Source organism: Schistocerca nitens, chromosome 10, assembly GCF_023898315.1.
Source record: "Schistocerca nitens isolate TAMUIC-IGC-003100 chromosome 10, iqSchNite1.1, whole genome shotgun sequence".
Classification (NCBI taxonomy): Eukaryota; Metazoa; Arthropoda; class Insecta; order Orthoptera; family Acrididae; genus Schistocerca; species Schistocerca nitens.
In genome coordinates this window covers 28,302,522-28,317,473 of record NC_064623.1, presented here as the reverse complement: position 1 = coordinate 28,317,473, position 14,952 = coordinate 28,302,522, and the positions used below count along the sequence as shown (strand labels likewise).

Here is a 14,952-nt window from a genome sequence, read left to right as displayed (position 1 = left end):
AAGACAATATCTAACTAAAAATTCTTAAGACAAATTTCATTCACGGCAGAAGGGCTTATTGACAATCATTACAATCTGACCAAATCAAGAGAGAAGTGGGCCTCAGACGGTGCTCCAAGGATCGACCTGGGAAAGTTGCTCAACTTCGTAAATGATGAGACAGGCAGCCAAGAGCTGTATTCACTTAACCGGACGGCAACTCAAACTAGTGACAGTTTAAACGCAGACAAACACTCTTGCAAAATCTACCTATCGTCTGGTAACCAACACGATGATGAAATAACCCAGGCAAGGCGGAACCAGTGGACAGCACTGCCTCTTCAGAATCCAGTGTTTAGAACACGCAGAAGCAGAAGGAACCACTACAACCAAGGTAGTCCAAAAGACAAAATATCCGAACCACAATCAAGGAGGCTGTCTAACTACACGCCTTACCGGATAGGAGCGACAAGGCGAGGAAAGGTAAACTGCCGCGAAAATACGCTAACCTCCAGGTCAGGTAACTGGGGCGTTAGCGGACACTAGGCAGGAAAACATCGCTGGTTGAACTTCACCAATAACAACACAACGAATTCAATGATTAATAATAAGAAGTGGAGGATGGCTAATTAACTTTGCCAACTCCAAACACTCCACTCATTGTTCTTCGTGTCAGCGACCCTATGAGCAGCAATGCACGAACAAACGGCGTGATCTCAAAATACTGGAGGTTTCACTGCTGAGTTAATGTTCTCTCGACTCAAACGTCCTGGGTCCGGTGGACAACGAAGTTGTGGCCCTCACAACTATAGCCCCTCGATCCGGCAGTGCCTGCGTGCCGACGACCGCTGTGGCCGAGCGGTTGTAGGCACTTCAGTCCGGAACCGCGCTGCTGCTATGGTCGCTGGTTCGAATCCTGCCTCGGTCATGGATGTGTGTGATGTCCTTAGGTTAGTTAGGTTTAAGCAGTTCTAAGTCTAGGGGACTGATGACCTCAGATGTTAAAGTCTCATAGTGCTCAGAGCCATTTGAACCATTTTGAACCTGCGCGCCGCCAGCGGCCCCGGCATGTCCTCTCACTGTCGGACCTCACTGCTGCTCCGTACCAACTGAACTACCCGACACACTCTGACCCGGAAAACACTTGACGCCCTACCAAAGATGGTACCACCGCACTAGATATCGATAACCGCTGCTGCTGCCACTCGCGGACAGACAACGCTAGTAAACGTAGTGGCGCCAGTAAACACAAGAAGAAAACGAGACGCCACTATCCTTATTACACGATCCCAACTTACCAACGGCACCAACGCGAACTGCAACACGCTTCAAAGCCGTTTAAAAGTTTTTGTCAGCTTATATCTATTGGTTTATTGTCTCTTCGTTTAGCACTGGGCAAAAGAAAATGTGTGTTTCACGTCAAACTGCAGCAACAGGAATACAAATTTTTGAAATAGTTTAGCAACAGTAAGAATAAACGCGTTTTTTAAATACATATTCTATATACCTTGAGATACACTAGAAATGTTTTATTTGTCATCATTGGCATCTGGTACAGAGGACTAAACAACTGCATGTGCATCGATTTCTGCAAAATGATAACTGTACGTATTTAGCACTAATATAAGTTTACTTACATTGTGCTCTTGGATAGCAATAACATGCTTGTCGGTTAATACAACAGGATCTGAAATGTGTCCTGTAACATAGTACACATTGTAGGCAGTGACAATTGTTGATAATGTTTGAAATAAATATCACATAGAGCAAACACTTCTAGTGCAACTCATGATGTATAGATGTCTTTTAATAAATATCTGAAAGCTGTGGAGTGTCAAGCATTCATGATTTTTAAATGAATATGTTTATTGTACACTACGTACGGGATAATTTTCTGTTGTACATGAAGGAAAGGTTGATATTAAAGGCCACGTAAAAACAGCTACTGCATAACCAAACGAGATTTCTTTTTATAACCAAAGACGGAAATAACAGTTGAGAGATTTTTTTTTAATTATAGGGAATATTTAGTCTACCCAAAGGGGTAGACTTTCAGTATCTGCTGTTATATGTCAGCTAAATGTTAACATTACCAGTAATTCAGAAATTCGCTACTGTGAATTTTATGATGTAATGAAAACGAACAAATCATTTATTGCAAGACTCGTTTATAGTGAAAAATACAGCTCAGTAATTAAAGATTAATGCTGCAGTAAACTCTAAAGACTTGTGTGATTTCAAAAAATATATCCTAGGTTGGACGCAAAAAAAATGTGGTAAGCCTACGCACGACGTTTGCATACATGGAGGCGGTGCAAAACTTTATTTGATCAGTTTAGTCATTCATAGTAATTATTGATTGTTGCTAAATTAACTATTTTACATCCTTATTATGTGTTACTGATAGTAATACAATAGTACAAGGGTGGTTTGAAAAGTTCTCAGAACAGAATAGAAGAAAAGTATTTACATCGCTGAAGCTTTTTTTTTATTTTACAATGTAGGCACCTTGTAGATTAATTCACTTGATCCAACGATGTTCCAGTGCCTTGATCCCATCTCGAAAATGAGTTTCCTCCAGGCCTCAAATATAGTTGTCAACTCCAGCTATCAATTCTTCGTTTGAAGTTAATCTTCGTCCACCAAGAAAAATTTTCAGTTTTGGGAAGAGATGGAAGTCTGACAGAGCAATATCAGGTGAATAAGGCGGATATGGCATCAATTCATAGCTCAGTTCATGTAACTTTGCCATGGCGACGGCACATGTTTTTGATCCAGCGTCAAGAATTGCGGTACCCATCTTGCAGATAATTTTTTTCATTTCTAATTCTTCTGGCAAATTCAGGCACTTTCAATCGTCGTCTTCCATGACCATTTTGTGAACTTTTGTAATAATGTCTGGAGTAGTGACACATCTTGGCCGACCACAGCGCGGATCATCATCTAAGCTCTCCCGATCAAACTTAAATTCGTTTGTCCACTTGGCAGTAGCTGACTATGAAGGAGCAGAGTCCCCCAGTGTATTCTGGAAATCGGCATGAATGTACTTTGCTTTCATACCACTCTTTACGAAGAATGTATCACTGCTCGAATCTCGATATTTTTCCATCTTCGCAAATCACTATCGGGAACAACAACAGAGCCACGTCTCCACCACAGCTCTTTTCCCAGAGCACTGACATGGCACGTGCTTACAGGCAACAGTCAAATGAATATCTCGTGAACAACTCGTTGCGCTAGCTCTGACCTCTGGTGGTAATTCCGAGAACTTTTCAGACCACCCTCGTAAAACTCTAACACTATGTTGAAATCAATTTCACTAATTTGCTGCTGGAAAGAGATACTTTCAACTAAACTGCAAACATGGACATCCAAAGAAATTTATTCTGGATATGGCAAGCGTTTAATATCACTATTTTTGGAACAACTTATTCAAAGTTTGAGAATGTACACCCCCCCCCCCCCCCATTCCCCAAGAAGTAAACACTGAAAGAATTACAGATAACTTATTTTACCTCAAAAGACTGGTAGACTTCCAGTCAATCGTTTTAGACAGTATGCTTAAAAGCAACTGGCAAACACCTTCCGTAAGTACACAATACGTACGCATTTTTATATGAATATGAATGCCAGTAACGCAAATTTATAGGTTTCTTCGGCCATACCAACCTGAATAAAATAATTTTGTGAATTAATTACTTTAAGGATACAGCCTAATGCCCAAAAAGATTTAATTCAAAAGGAACGCCACCACTTTCATACTACATCAATAATGTTATGTTGTCACTGTGGATTAACACTAAAATGGCGGAAAGGGTCAAAATGAGCCCTGTCATATGTTTTTCGTTCATTGTCATATCCAGTTTATTTACTTCATTAATGAAATTTTATGACTTTTTTTCTAATTTTTTCTCCTCTTTCTGAAGATGTTTTAGTATTTACAGAATATTTTAATTTTCTTCGCCATTTCATTCGGTATACCTAGAATGGTAGAAGGGGTTGATTTGACCCCACTGTAATTTCTCTTCTCAATATAACTAAATTATCCAACAATACAGTGGCAACAGTGAGCAGTAACGTGGAGCAGTTGATCCTCATTGTTGCAACTTGTCACGAGTACATTCCAGTCCGCTACAATTTAACGTTGTGTCACTCAGGCAGTCTTTGTACCGTCAGCGTCGACTTTCTGATGAAGTGTTAGATCTCTTAGAGAAATTGAATCGGAAATTGACTTCACTGATGAAGATGATGATTATGTACCTAACACAAGTGAAGATTAAGACATTGTGAACGATGGGCGATTAGTTGAAAAGGATTCAGATGCTGATATACGTCAGTCATCACCTCTTCCACCACAGCAGGCACAGTTGGAAGCGTCTACAAAGATGATTGAAAGCGATGGAACCGTGTGGGAGATTGGAAATTATTCATCTTCTGGAAGGCGGTCGGCTGTGAATGAGAGGAGGTTCCATTGCTTATGCTTGCCAACGAGTAGACAGCTCTGTCATCAGTACCTTCCTCCTTATTTTTGACGAAACAATGCTACGACTCTTGAAGAAATACACAGAATCAAATGCTCGAAAAGTACTAAAAAAAATGACTGGACTGTGTCACTTGAGGAACTGGAGAAACTGATAGCCATCATGTATGTTCAGGATGTATTGTGCACAAAACGTATGTCTATGGATGATCTCTGGTCGCACTCTGAACGTCTGGCAGCTTTAGATTAGAGATTAGATTAGATTAATACTAATTCCATGGATCATGAATACGATATTTCGTAGTGATGTGGAACGAGTCAAATTTTCCAATTCATGACATAATTAAGTTAATTTAACAACATAATTAAGTTAATTTAACAACATAATTAAGTTAATTTAACAACATAATTAAGTTAATATAACAACATTTTTTTTAAATTTATATCTAAAAATTCCTATATGGAGTAGAAGGAGTTGTCATTCAGAAATTCTTTTAATTTCTTCTTAAATACTTGTTGGTTATCTGTCAGACTTTTGATACTATTTGGTAAGTGCCCAAAGACTTTAGTGGCAGTATCATTCACCTCTTTCTGTGCCAAAGTTAGATTTAATCTTGAATAGTGAAGATAATCCTTTCACCCAGTATTGTAGTTACGCACACTGCTAATACTTTTGAATTGGGTTTGGTTGTTAATAACAAATTTCATAAGAGAGTACATATACTGAGAAACTACTGTGAATATCCCTAGATCCTTAAATAAATGTCTGCAGGATGATCTTGAGTGGACTCCAGCTATTATTCTGATTACACACTTTTGTGCAATAAATACTTTATTCCTCAGTGATGAATTTCCACAAAATGTGATGCCATATGCAAGCAATGAGTGAAAATAGGCATAGTAAGCTAATTTACTAAGATGGTTATCACCAAAATTTGCAATGACCCTTATTGCATAAGTAGCTGAACTCAAACGTTTCAGCAGATCATCAATGTGTTTCTTCCAATTTAATTTCTCATCAATGGACACACCTAAAAATTTTGAATATTCTACCTTAGCTATATGCTTCTGATTAAGCTATATGCTTCTGATAAGCCAACAAATTAGTTCTTGTCTCTGAAATTTGGGGAAGTTCATGGAAGACTGTTGACAGGCAACTGTTACCAATCAAAGCAAGTTCCAGGTTTACTCAATTCATGTCCAACAAACCAGACAAATATGGTATCAAATTCTGGTTAGCTGTTGATGTAACTACAAAGTATATATGGTATATATGTAATGCTTTCCCATATCTCAGCTAAGAGGACATGCATAGTGAGGAACTACCACTTGCAGAGTACGTCATTCTGTGTCTCATGGAGCCATTTGTAAATCAAGCAAGAGATGCGACCACAGACAACTTCTTTACATCTCTTCAACTTGTTAAAAAACTCAAAGAAAAGAAAAATGGCTCTGAGCACTATGGGACTCAACTGCTGAGGTCATTAGTCCCCTAGAACTTAGAACTAGTTAAACCTAACTAACCTAAGGACATCACAAACATCCATGCCCGAGGCAGGATTCGAACCTGCGACCGTAGCGGTCTTGCGGTTCCAGACTGCAGCGCCTTTAACCGCACGGCCACTTCGGCCAAAGAAAAGAAAACTTTGTTAGTTGGTACAATGAAGAAGATCTACCGTGAAATACCTAATGAAGTAAGGAAGCCGAATGCTGAAAACACTCCACCACAATACTGCACAAGAGTGGCAACACGGACTCTACCTTGACTTGGTACCAAGGAAAGAAGAATGAAAATGTCGTTCTTCTGAGTACGCTGCATGCTGAAGTACCAAGAAGCAAGTAAGGAAAGGAAACCGTAACGTCCTGCAGTGCAGCAAAGTATAGGGTGAAAGTGGTTCATCAAACGACCTGTAAATATACTAAGAAGATTGCATGTAAAAGATGGCCAATGCATGTCTTCTATAACATACTGGACATGACGGCAATAAATGCGGGGGCCATCTATAATATAATAACTAACAAGAAAATGGGAAGGAAGAAATTTATACTGTAACTGGAAATTGAACTCAAGGAAACGAAAGAGCAAGACCATCAGGCAAAGGAAGAGGATATTGAGCTGAAATCACCTAGAACGCGGAGGAAGTGCCAAATCAGCCGCTGCACAGGTAACAAGATCAGCGAAAACTGTGTAAAGTGCCACAAAGCTGTGTGTGGAAAACGTAAAACAGAAATCATCTGAGCTAAGTGTGTCTAACAACTTCAGATGACTTGAGTGAAAAGTAATATAGAGCTATTTGTAAAAGTCATGTGAGAGTAAAATGGACCAAATATACTAAATGTGTCTAGAAGGTTGTATGAATAGTTAATAAATTAAAATATGTAGTTAAGAAACTTGTTAGCAGTAGCAACAATAAATTTGTATGATACATTGTTGTTCAAATAAATTAGTAATTATTATTTATAATTGTAAATAATTATTGTGATTACTGGAAATAAAGTATGGGTTAATAAACACTAAGAAAAGTACTTATTTAAGTGAAATATGAAAATATTTTATGTGGGATGAAAATGACCCATTCCCACCATTCTAGGAATGTCAGAAGCTTCGCCGTTCTAGTGTTAACAATCCAAAATAGAAAACAAAATCAAAATGACTGAGTACTCCATGTTAGAAAATCTAAAAATAATGATGAGAAAACGACAAATGAATACTACTCAAAGTGGTGAAACACAAGTAAACTTTAAAAACCACAGCATCAACCATCACATCATGCTAAACCAAATCCATGATCAAGTAGGACTGCACACAAAAATGAAGATATTTTATTTAGACTACCAGTTTCAGCATCTCATTAATGCCGTTTTCAGATCCCTATGCACTCCATGTATAGAGGATCAGAAACATGTATAACCGGAGCCATCCGTATCTTGATTTTTTAAATTTTCCACAAAAAAATCACGGAATCCAAAGATATTGATGTCTCCAGTTACATGCATGCTTCTATTTTTCCATATATGGAGTGCATAGGGGCCTGAAGATGGCATTAATGAGACGCCGAAACTGGCCATCGAAATCATCAGACCAGCCGCCTTCTCGTATCCAAGATGGATCAACAGAGACTGCATGCATGACTTGCTGGTTATGCACGAAAACCTTGTGCTAAATATTAGGTGTATGCCCCCTCCTGCCTCCCCCCCCCCTCCCCCCGCCTCCTCTGGGACCCCTACAGTTGAAATGAACATTGACATTTTAAAGGAAAAATCGTTTCCCAGTTATTATTTTTCATTTTAGTTATGCAGTTATGGTATTTCCCTCATCCATTATGTAAAAAATATCCTGTTTCTTTTAATTTGGCACATTTTCTGTATTATTAATCAGAACCCGCAAGTGTGTTATGATATTCAACTAGCGAACTGACAATGCTTCGCAATTGCTAAATATGTACGAGAGTCAGATATAAGTCCTAATGTCCTTCCCTCTCCTCTCTCTGTCCCTCTCTCCCTCCCCCTTATCTGCCTCCATATCCTTCTTCCCCCCCCCCCTCTCTCTCTGGCCTTGAATCTCGTTTATTGTTATAGCTGAGCAAACCTTGATTGGCTACTGAAGTCACTTATACTGAATGAGCAAATAAGTTTGGGATCATTGGTATCCCGGATATGAGAGACCTTTCCTGCTTCTGGGTTTGTGAGAATAATAGCTCCAGTGACAGTATTTCGTATAGCTTTAATCTGTAAACGGGTTAGATTAGTAAGTTTCGGACATTTCAGATTCCGTAGTAGTATTCTATCTAATCATAAGCCGATATGCCATAAACACAACTTTCCTGTTTCCTGTTAAAACAGACCTCGAGGGAGAAGACAAAACAGTACATATTTGTGAGTTCTGTTTCTGTTTAAAATTACTCGGAAGGACGACGGTTCAATCCCGTCTCCGGCCACCCTGATTTAGGTTTTCCGTGATTTCCCTAAATCGCTTCAGGCAAATGCCGGGATTGTTCCTTTGAAAGGGCACGGCCGATTTCCTTCCCCATCCTTCCCTCACCCGAGCTTGCACTCCGTCTCTAATGACCTCGTTGTCGACGGGATGTTAAACACTAATCTCCTCCTCTGTTTAAAATTAAAGAGAAAGAACAATGTTCCTCATTATACATACATACATGTGTGTGTGTGTGTGTGTGTGTGAGAGAGAGAGAGAGAGAGAGAGAAAGAGAGAGAGAGAGAGAGAGAGAAAGAAAGAAAAACAGTTTGTCTAATGTTTAAATGTGCCATCAACATAGTAAAAAATGGCTGTGAGAAAGACAAGAAACTGCACTTTCTTTTCAGTACAGCATAGTACAGCATTTACTTTCTCACAGTTGGTTTTAACAGAAGACCTATGTATTGTTGTTAAGAAAAGTATATAACTGTCTAAATGTTGATCATACTACCATTTAAAAATCTGAAATACATTAGTCAAGAACTTTTCGAGTTATTTGATAATAAACCTTTTGTCAGATAATATATACATTTATGTATTATTTATATATTTAGTTATTCAAATAACACTTTTGCAGTATATGATAAATCAACATTGCTTTTGCTTCTTTATTTCATTAAAAAATATATATAGCCTATGACCATTCAAATGTTTGTCAGAGTATCATGTAAAATTTTGAAGCAAATTACTCAAGATCTTTTCGAGATTTTTGCTAACAATATTTCCCAAATATACAGTATAAAAATATTTATATAAGATATATATCTTTTTTAAATGTAGCCTTTGTAGGTCCAAATGTTTATTAGAGCATTGTGTAAAAATCTGAAGGAAATTGGTCAAGAACTTTCCGAGATTTTTCGTAACAAAGTTATACAACGACTTGTCTTTGTTTAGTAGTATAGATGTTCAGGATGGCACTGTTAACCAGAGCTTAGTAATTAGGCAGCATTTCAGGACTTTAGTAGTAACTCACAGTGGCGTTTTGTTCACAGAAATTTACCAAGAAGCGCAACGTCTTTGGCTGCTGCACTGGCTACAAGAAGAAGGGGAGCGTTAACGTCTGTGAGCCTGTGTGCAACGGCGGCTGTGCAAATGGCAAATGCACTGCTCCAGGAGTATGCACTTGCAACAAGGGTTACCAGCAGGATTCCAAGAACAAGGCTCTCTGCAGGCCTGTGTGTGCCGGAAATTGTCGGAATGGCAAGTGCGTGGGACCCAATGTGTGCAACTGTAACAAAGGTTATGCACAAGACGCTAGGAACAAAGCAGTCTGTAATCCTGTATGCACAGGTAACTGCCCCAATGGAAAATGTACTGCTCCAAACGTGTGCACTTGCAACCGCGGATATCGGCAAGACCCAAAGACCAAGACAAGCTGTTTGCCAGTGTGCACGGGAAACTGCCAGAATGGCAAATGTGTGGCACCCAACGTTTGTAGCTGCAACAGTGGGTATGTGCAAGATTCTAAGAACAAGGCTCTTTGCAACCCTGTATGCAAAGGTAATTGCCCCAATGGAAAGTGTACTGCTCCAAACGTGTGCACTTGCAACTCCGGATATCGGCAAGACCCAAAGACCAAGACAAGCTGTTTGCCAGTGTGCACGGGAAACTGCCAGAATGGCAAATGTGTGGCACCCAACGTTTGTAGCTGCAACGGTGGGTATGTGCAAGATTCTAAGAACAAGGCTCTTTGCAACCCTGTATGCAAAGGTAATTGCCCCAATGGAAAGTGTACTGCTCCAAACGTGTGCACTTGCAACTCCGGATATCGGCAAGACCCAAAGACCAAGACAAGCTGTTTGCCAGTGTGCACGGGAAACTGCCAGAATGGCAAATGTGTGGCACCCAACGTTTGTAGCTGCAACGGTGGGTATGTGCAAGATTCTAAGAACAAGGCTCTTTGCAACCCTGTATGCAAAGGTAATTGCCCCAATGGAAAGTGTACTGCTCCAAACGTGTGCACTTGCAACTCCGGATATTGGCAAGACCCAAAGACCAAGACAAGCTGTTTGCCAGTGTGCACGGGAAACTGCCAGAATGGCAAATGTGTGGCACCCAACGTTTGTAGCTGCAACAGTGGGTATGTGCAAGATTCTAAGAACAAGGCTCTTTGCAACCCCGTATGCAAAGGTAATTGCCCCAATGGAAAGTGTACTGCTCCAAACGTGTGCACTTGCAAGTCCGGATATCGGCAAGACCCAAATACCAAGACAAGCTGTTTGCCAGTGTGCACGGGAAACTGCCAGAATGGCAAATGTGTGGCACCCAACGTTTGTAGCTGCAACAGTGGGTATGTACAAGATCCTAAGAACAAGGCTCTTTGCAACCCTGTGTGCAAAGTAAACTGTCCCAACGGAAAGTGTATTGCACCAAATGTATGCTCATGCAATACTGGTTATCGACAGGATCCAAAGAACAAAACTGTCTGCGTGCCTGTATGTGCAGGTGACTGCCGCAATGGAAAATGTGTATCTCCAAATGTTTGCAGCTGCAATAGTGGATACGCTCAAGAGAGTAATAACAAGCATTTGTGCAACCCCGTGTGCAAAGGAAATTGTTCAAATGGAAAATGTACTGCTCCAGGTGTATGTACTTGTAATTCTGGATACAGGCAAGATCCGAAAAACAAGACAGTTTGCACACCACAGTGTGATGGAAATTGTAAGAATGGGAAATGTGTAGCACCCAATGTATGTAGTTGTAATGCTGGATACACATTAGACCTCAAAAATAAGACACAGTGCAATCCTGTCTGTAAAGGGGACTGCCCAAATGGGAAATGTTTTGCTCCAAATGTATGTTCTTGTAACTCTGGTTATCAGCTCGACCCAAACAACAAGACAATCTGTAGGCCAGTTTGTATAGGTAACTGCCAAAATGGTAGATGTGTAGCTCCTAACATATGCAGTTGTAACAGTGGTTTTGTGCAGGATCTAAAGAACAAGACATTATGCAACCCTGTATGTAATGGAAACTGCCCAAATGGAAAATGTATAGCCCCAAATGTTTGCTCCTGCAACTCTGGCTATAAGCTAGACCCAAACAACAAGACAATATGTAGGCCAGTCTGTGTAGGTAATTGCCAAAATGGAAAATGTGTAACTCCCAATGTATGTAGTTGTAACAGTGGTTTCACGCAGGATACAAAGAACAAGACACTGTGCAACCCTGTGTGTAAAGGAAACTGCCCAAACGGAAAATGTATAGCTCCAGATGTATGTGCCTGCAACTCTGGTTATCTACTAGATCCTAACAACATGACAATATGTTGGCCAGTCTGTGTCGGTAACTGTCGAAATGGAAAATGTGTAGCTCCCAATGTATGTAGTTGTAACATTGGTTATGTACAAGATAAGAACAAGACATTATGTAAACCTGTGTGCAGTGGGAACTGCCCCAATGGTAAATGTATAGCCCCCAATATCTGTACGTGCAATTCTGGATATAAGCAAGATCCAAATAACAAAATTGTCTGTACACCAGTATGTGCAGGAAATTGTCGATATGGGAAGTGTGTGGCACCAAATGTATGTGCTTGTAACAATGGATATGCTCGAGATCCAAAGAATAAGACATTGTGTAATCCTGTGTGCAGTGGTGATTGCCCCAATGGAAAATGTATAGCCCCAAATGTTTGCAACTGCAGTATCGGTTATCAGCAAGATCCAAACAACAAAACACTTTGTAAGCCAATCTGTGTGGGTAACTGTCCAAATGGCGAATGTGTTTCACCGAATGTATGTCGCTGTAACAGTGGATATGCTCAAGATGCAAGGAACAGATCACACTGTAACCCAGTATGCAAAGGAAACTGTCCCAATGGCATATGCACAGCACCAAACACCTGCACTTGCAATTCGGGCTTTCAGCAAGACATGGTGGACAAGAATGTTTGTAAACCTATTTGCTCAGGCAACTGCCCAAATGGAATCTGTGTTGCCCCAGATGTATGCAGGTGTAGCAATGGATATTCCCAAGATCCCAAGAATAAGACATTATGCAAACCCAACTGCAGTGGAGATTGTCCTAATGGGAAATGCACAGCCCCAAATGTCTGCACTTGTGATTCTGGTTATGAGCAAGGCGAAGGAAATAAAACAGTCTGTAAACCCATCTGTGTAGGTAAGTGTCCAAATGGGACATGTATTGCTCCAAACGTTTGTAAATGCAACACAGGGTTTTTGCAGGATCCAGAAAATAAGACTTTGTGTAAACCCATTTGCAGTGGAAACTGTCCCAATGGGAAATGTTTAGCTCCAAATACCTGCAGCTGCAATGCTGGATACCAGCAAGATCCAAAGAACAAGCTTATGTGCACACCATATTGCAAGGGTAACTGTCAAAATGGGAAATGTGTAGCACCAAATATATGTACCTGTAATAACGGGTATGTACAGGACAATGAGGATAAGACAGTATGCAAGCCCGTATGTAGTGGTGGCTGTCCAAATGGGAGATGTACAGCTCCAAATGTTTGCAGCTGCAATTCTGGTTATCAGCAAGATGTGAAAGACAAAACTGTGTGTGCACCCATCTGTTCAGGAGGATGTCCAAATGGGAAATGTGTGGCACCTGACATGTGCAGTTGTAACAGTGGATATTCACTAGATCCGACCAACAGTTCTGTTTGCCAGCCGCTCTGTGCCGGAGGATGCTCCAACGGAAGATGCATAGCCCCAGATGTTTGCTCTTGCGATGAAGGGTACAGTCGGGATGTGAAAAATATGTCTGTATGTAAGCCAGTTTGCTCCAAAGACTGTACTAATGGTGTGTGTGTTGGACCAGACATATGTTCCTGTAATGTTGGGCACCAGAAAAATGCAAATAATAAGACGGTTTGTGACCCAGTGTGTGACAACGGTTGCCAGAATGGGAAGTGCACTGCACCCAACACGTGTACATGTCTTGCAGGTTACCAACAAGACGTCACGAATAAAAGTGTTTGTGTTCCTGTATGTAGTGAAGGATGTCATCATGGGAGATGTATTGCACCAAACACTTGCAAGTGTGATTCTGGTTATGAACCAGACCACAAGAATGCCCATGTCTGTCGCCCAACTTGCTCTAGAGGCTGTAAGAATGGAGTGTGTGTCGCTCCAAACCAGTGCTCCTGTAATCCAGGTTACATGGAAAGCGTCAAGGATGAGAAAGAGTGTGTTCCTGTCTGCCGTCAAGGATGTTTGAATGGCAAATGTCTCAGCTCTGGGGACTGCACCTGCAATTCTGGTTATGTCAAGGACCTGCTGAACTCCAGCAGATGCATTCCAGCTTGTGAAGGAGGTTGCCCAAATGCGACGTGCTCAGCTCCGGGGATCTGTGAATGTAATGAGGGCTACGCTAAGGATGGATTGAAATCGAACACTTGCCAGCCAGTATGTCACAGTGGTTGTGGAAATGGTACTTGCGTAGCCCCTGGTGTCTGTCGCTGTGAGAAAGGTTTTGCACAGGAGCGAAACTCGTCAGGGAAATGTGTACCGAGGTGCAGTAGTGGCTGCGTCCACGGGTGGTGTGTAGCACCAGAGACTTGCTCTTGTGACAATGGCTACACTTTAGACTCGTCGGGGGTGTGTGTACCACAGTGCTCAGGAACCGACACCTGCCCTTGTAGTATTAATGGTACAGCGGTGGGAACGTGTCCGTGCGAGAAATCTGGAGCGAGCTGCAGAGGACCAACTATGGGAAGAGTCAACACGTAAGTCGGTCCTAGACCAACCTTACCTTTCTCAGCAGTGTTTCCTTCTACTTCTTCTTGAATTCTCATTTTAAGCTGATTAGTGCTTGTTACAGTCCCCATGTTTTGCTGCATCTTCCAGGCTATCAGTATGCTTTGGATTTTCCTTTAGCTTCTATTGGTAATATACTCCAAGACAAATAAAGACCCACCCCGAAGGGATTATCCGAATGGGACGGAAATCGGTAGATATGATGTACAAGTACAAATGATTATAATATACACTACTGGCCATTAAAATTGCTACACCACGAAGATGACGTGCTACAGACGCCAAATTTAACCGACAGGAAGAAGATGTTGTGATATGCAAATGATTAGCTTTTCAGAGCATTCACACAAGGTTGGCGCCGGTGGCGACACCTACAACGTGCCGACATCAGGAAAGTTTCCAACCGATTTCTCATGCACAAACAGCAGTTGACCGGCGTTGCCTGGTGAAAAGTTGTCGTAATGCCTCGTGTAAGGAGGAGAAATGCGTACCATCACGTTTCCAACTTTGATAAAGGTCGGATCGTAGCCTATCACGATTGCAGTTTATGGTATCGCGACATTGCTGCTCGCGTTGATCGAGATCCAATGACTGACAGCAGAATATGGAAGCGGTCGGTTCAGGAGGCCAACACGGAACGCCGTGCTGGATCCCAACGGCCTCATATCACTAGCAGTCGAGATGACAGGCATCTTATCCGCACAGCTGTAACGGATCGTGCAGCCATGTCTCGATCCCTGAGTCAACAGATGGGGAGGTTTGCAAGACAACAACCACCTGCACGAACAGTTCAA

General features: G+C 41.3%; 1 protein-coding gene across 1 annotated transcript in view; it reads left to right on the top strand.

Annotated features, from left to right (window-relative positions):
* The window catches only part of LOC126210261 (fibrillin-2), a 129,177-nt gene that overhangs the window by 72,881 nt on the left and 41,344 nt on the right, over positions 1–14,952 (top strand). Inside the window, exon 3 of the mRNA XM_049939451.1 lies at positions 9,428–14,127. Within this exon, the coding sequence (XP_049795408.1) occupies positions 9,428–14,127 (4,700 nt within the window). The remainder of the gene's footprint in view (positions 1–9,427; positions 14,128–14,952) is intronic.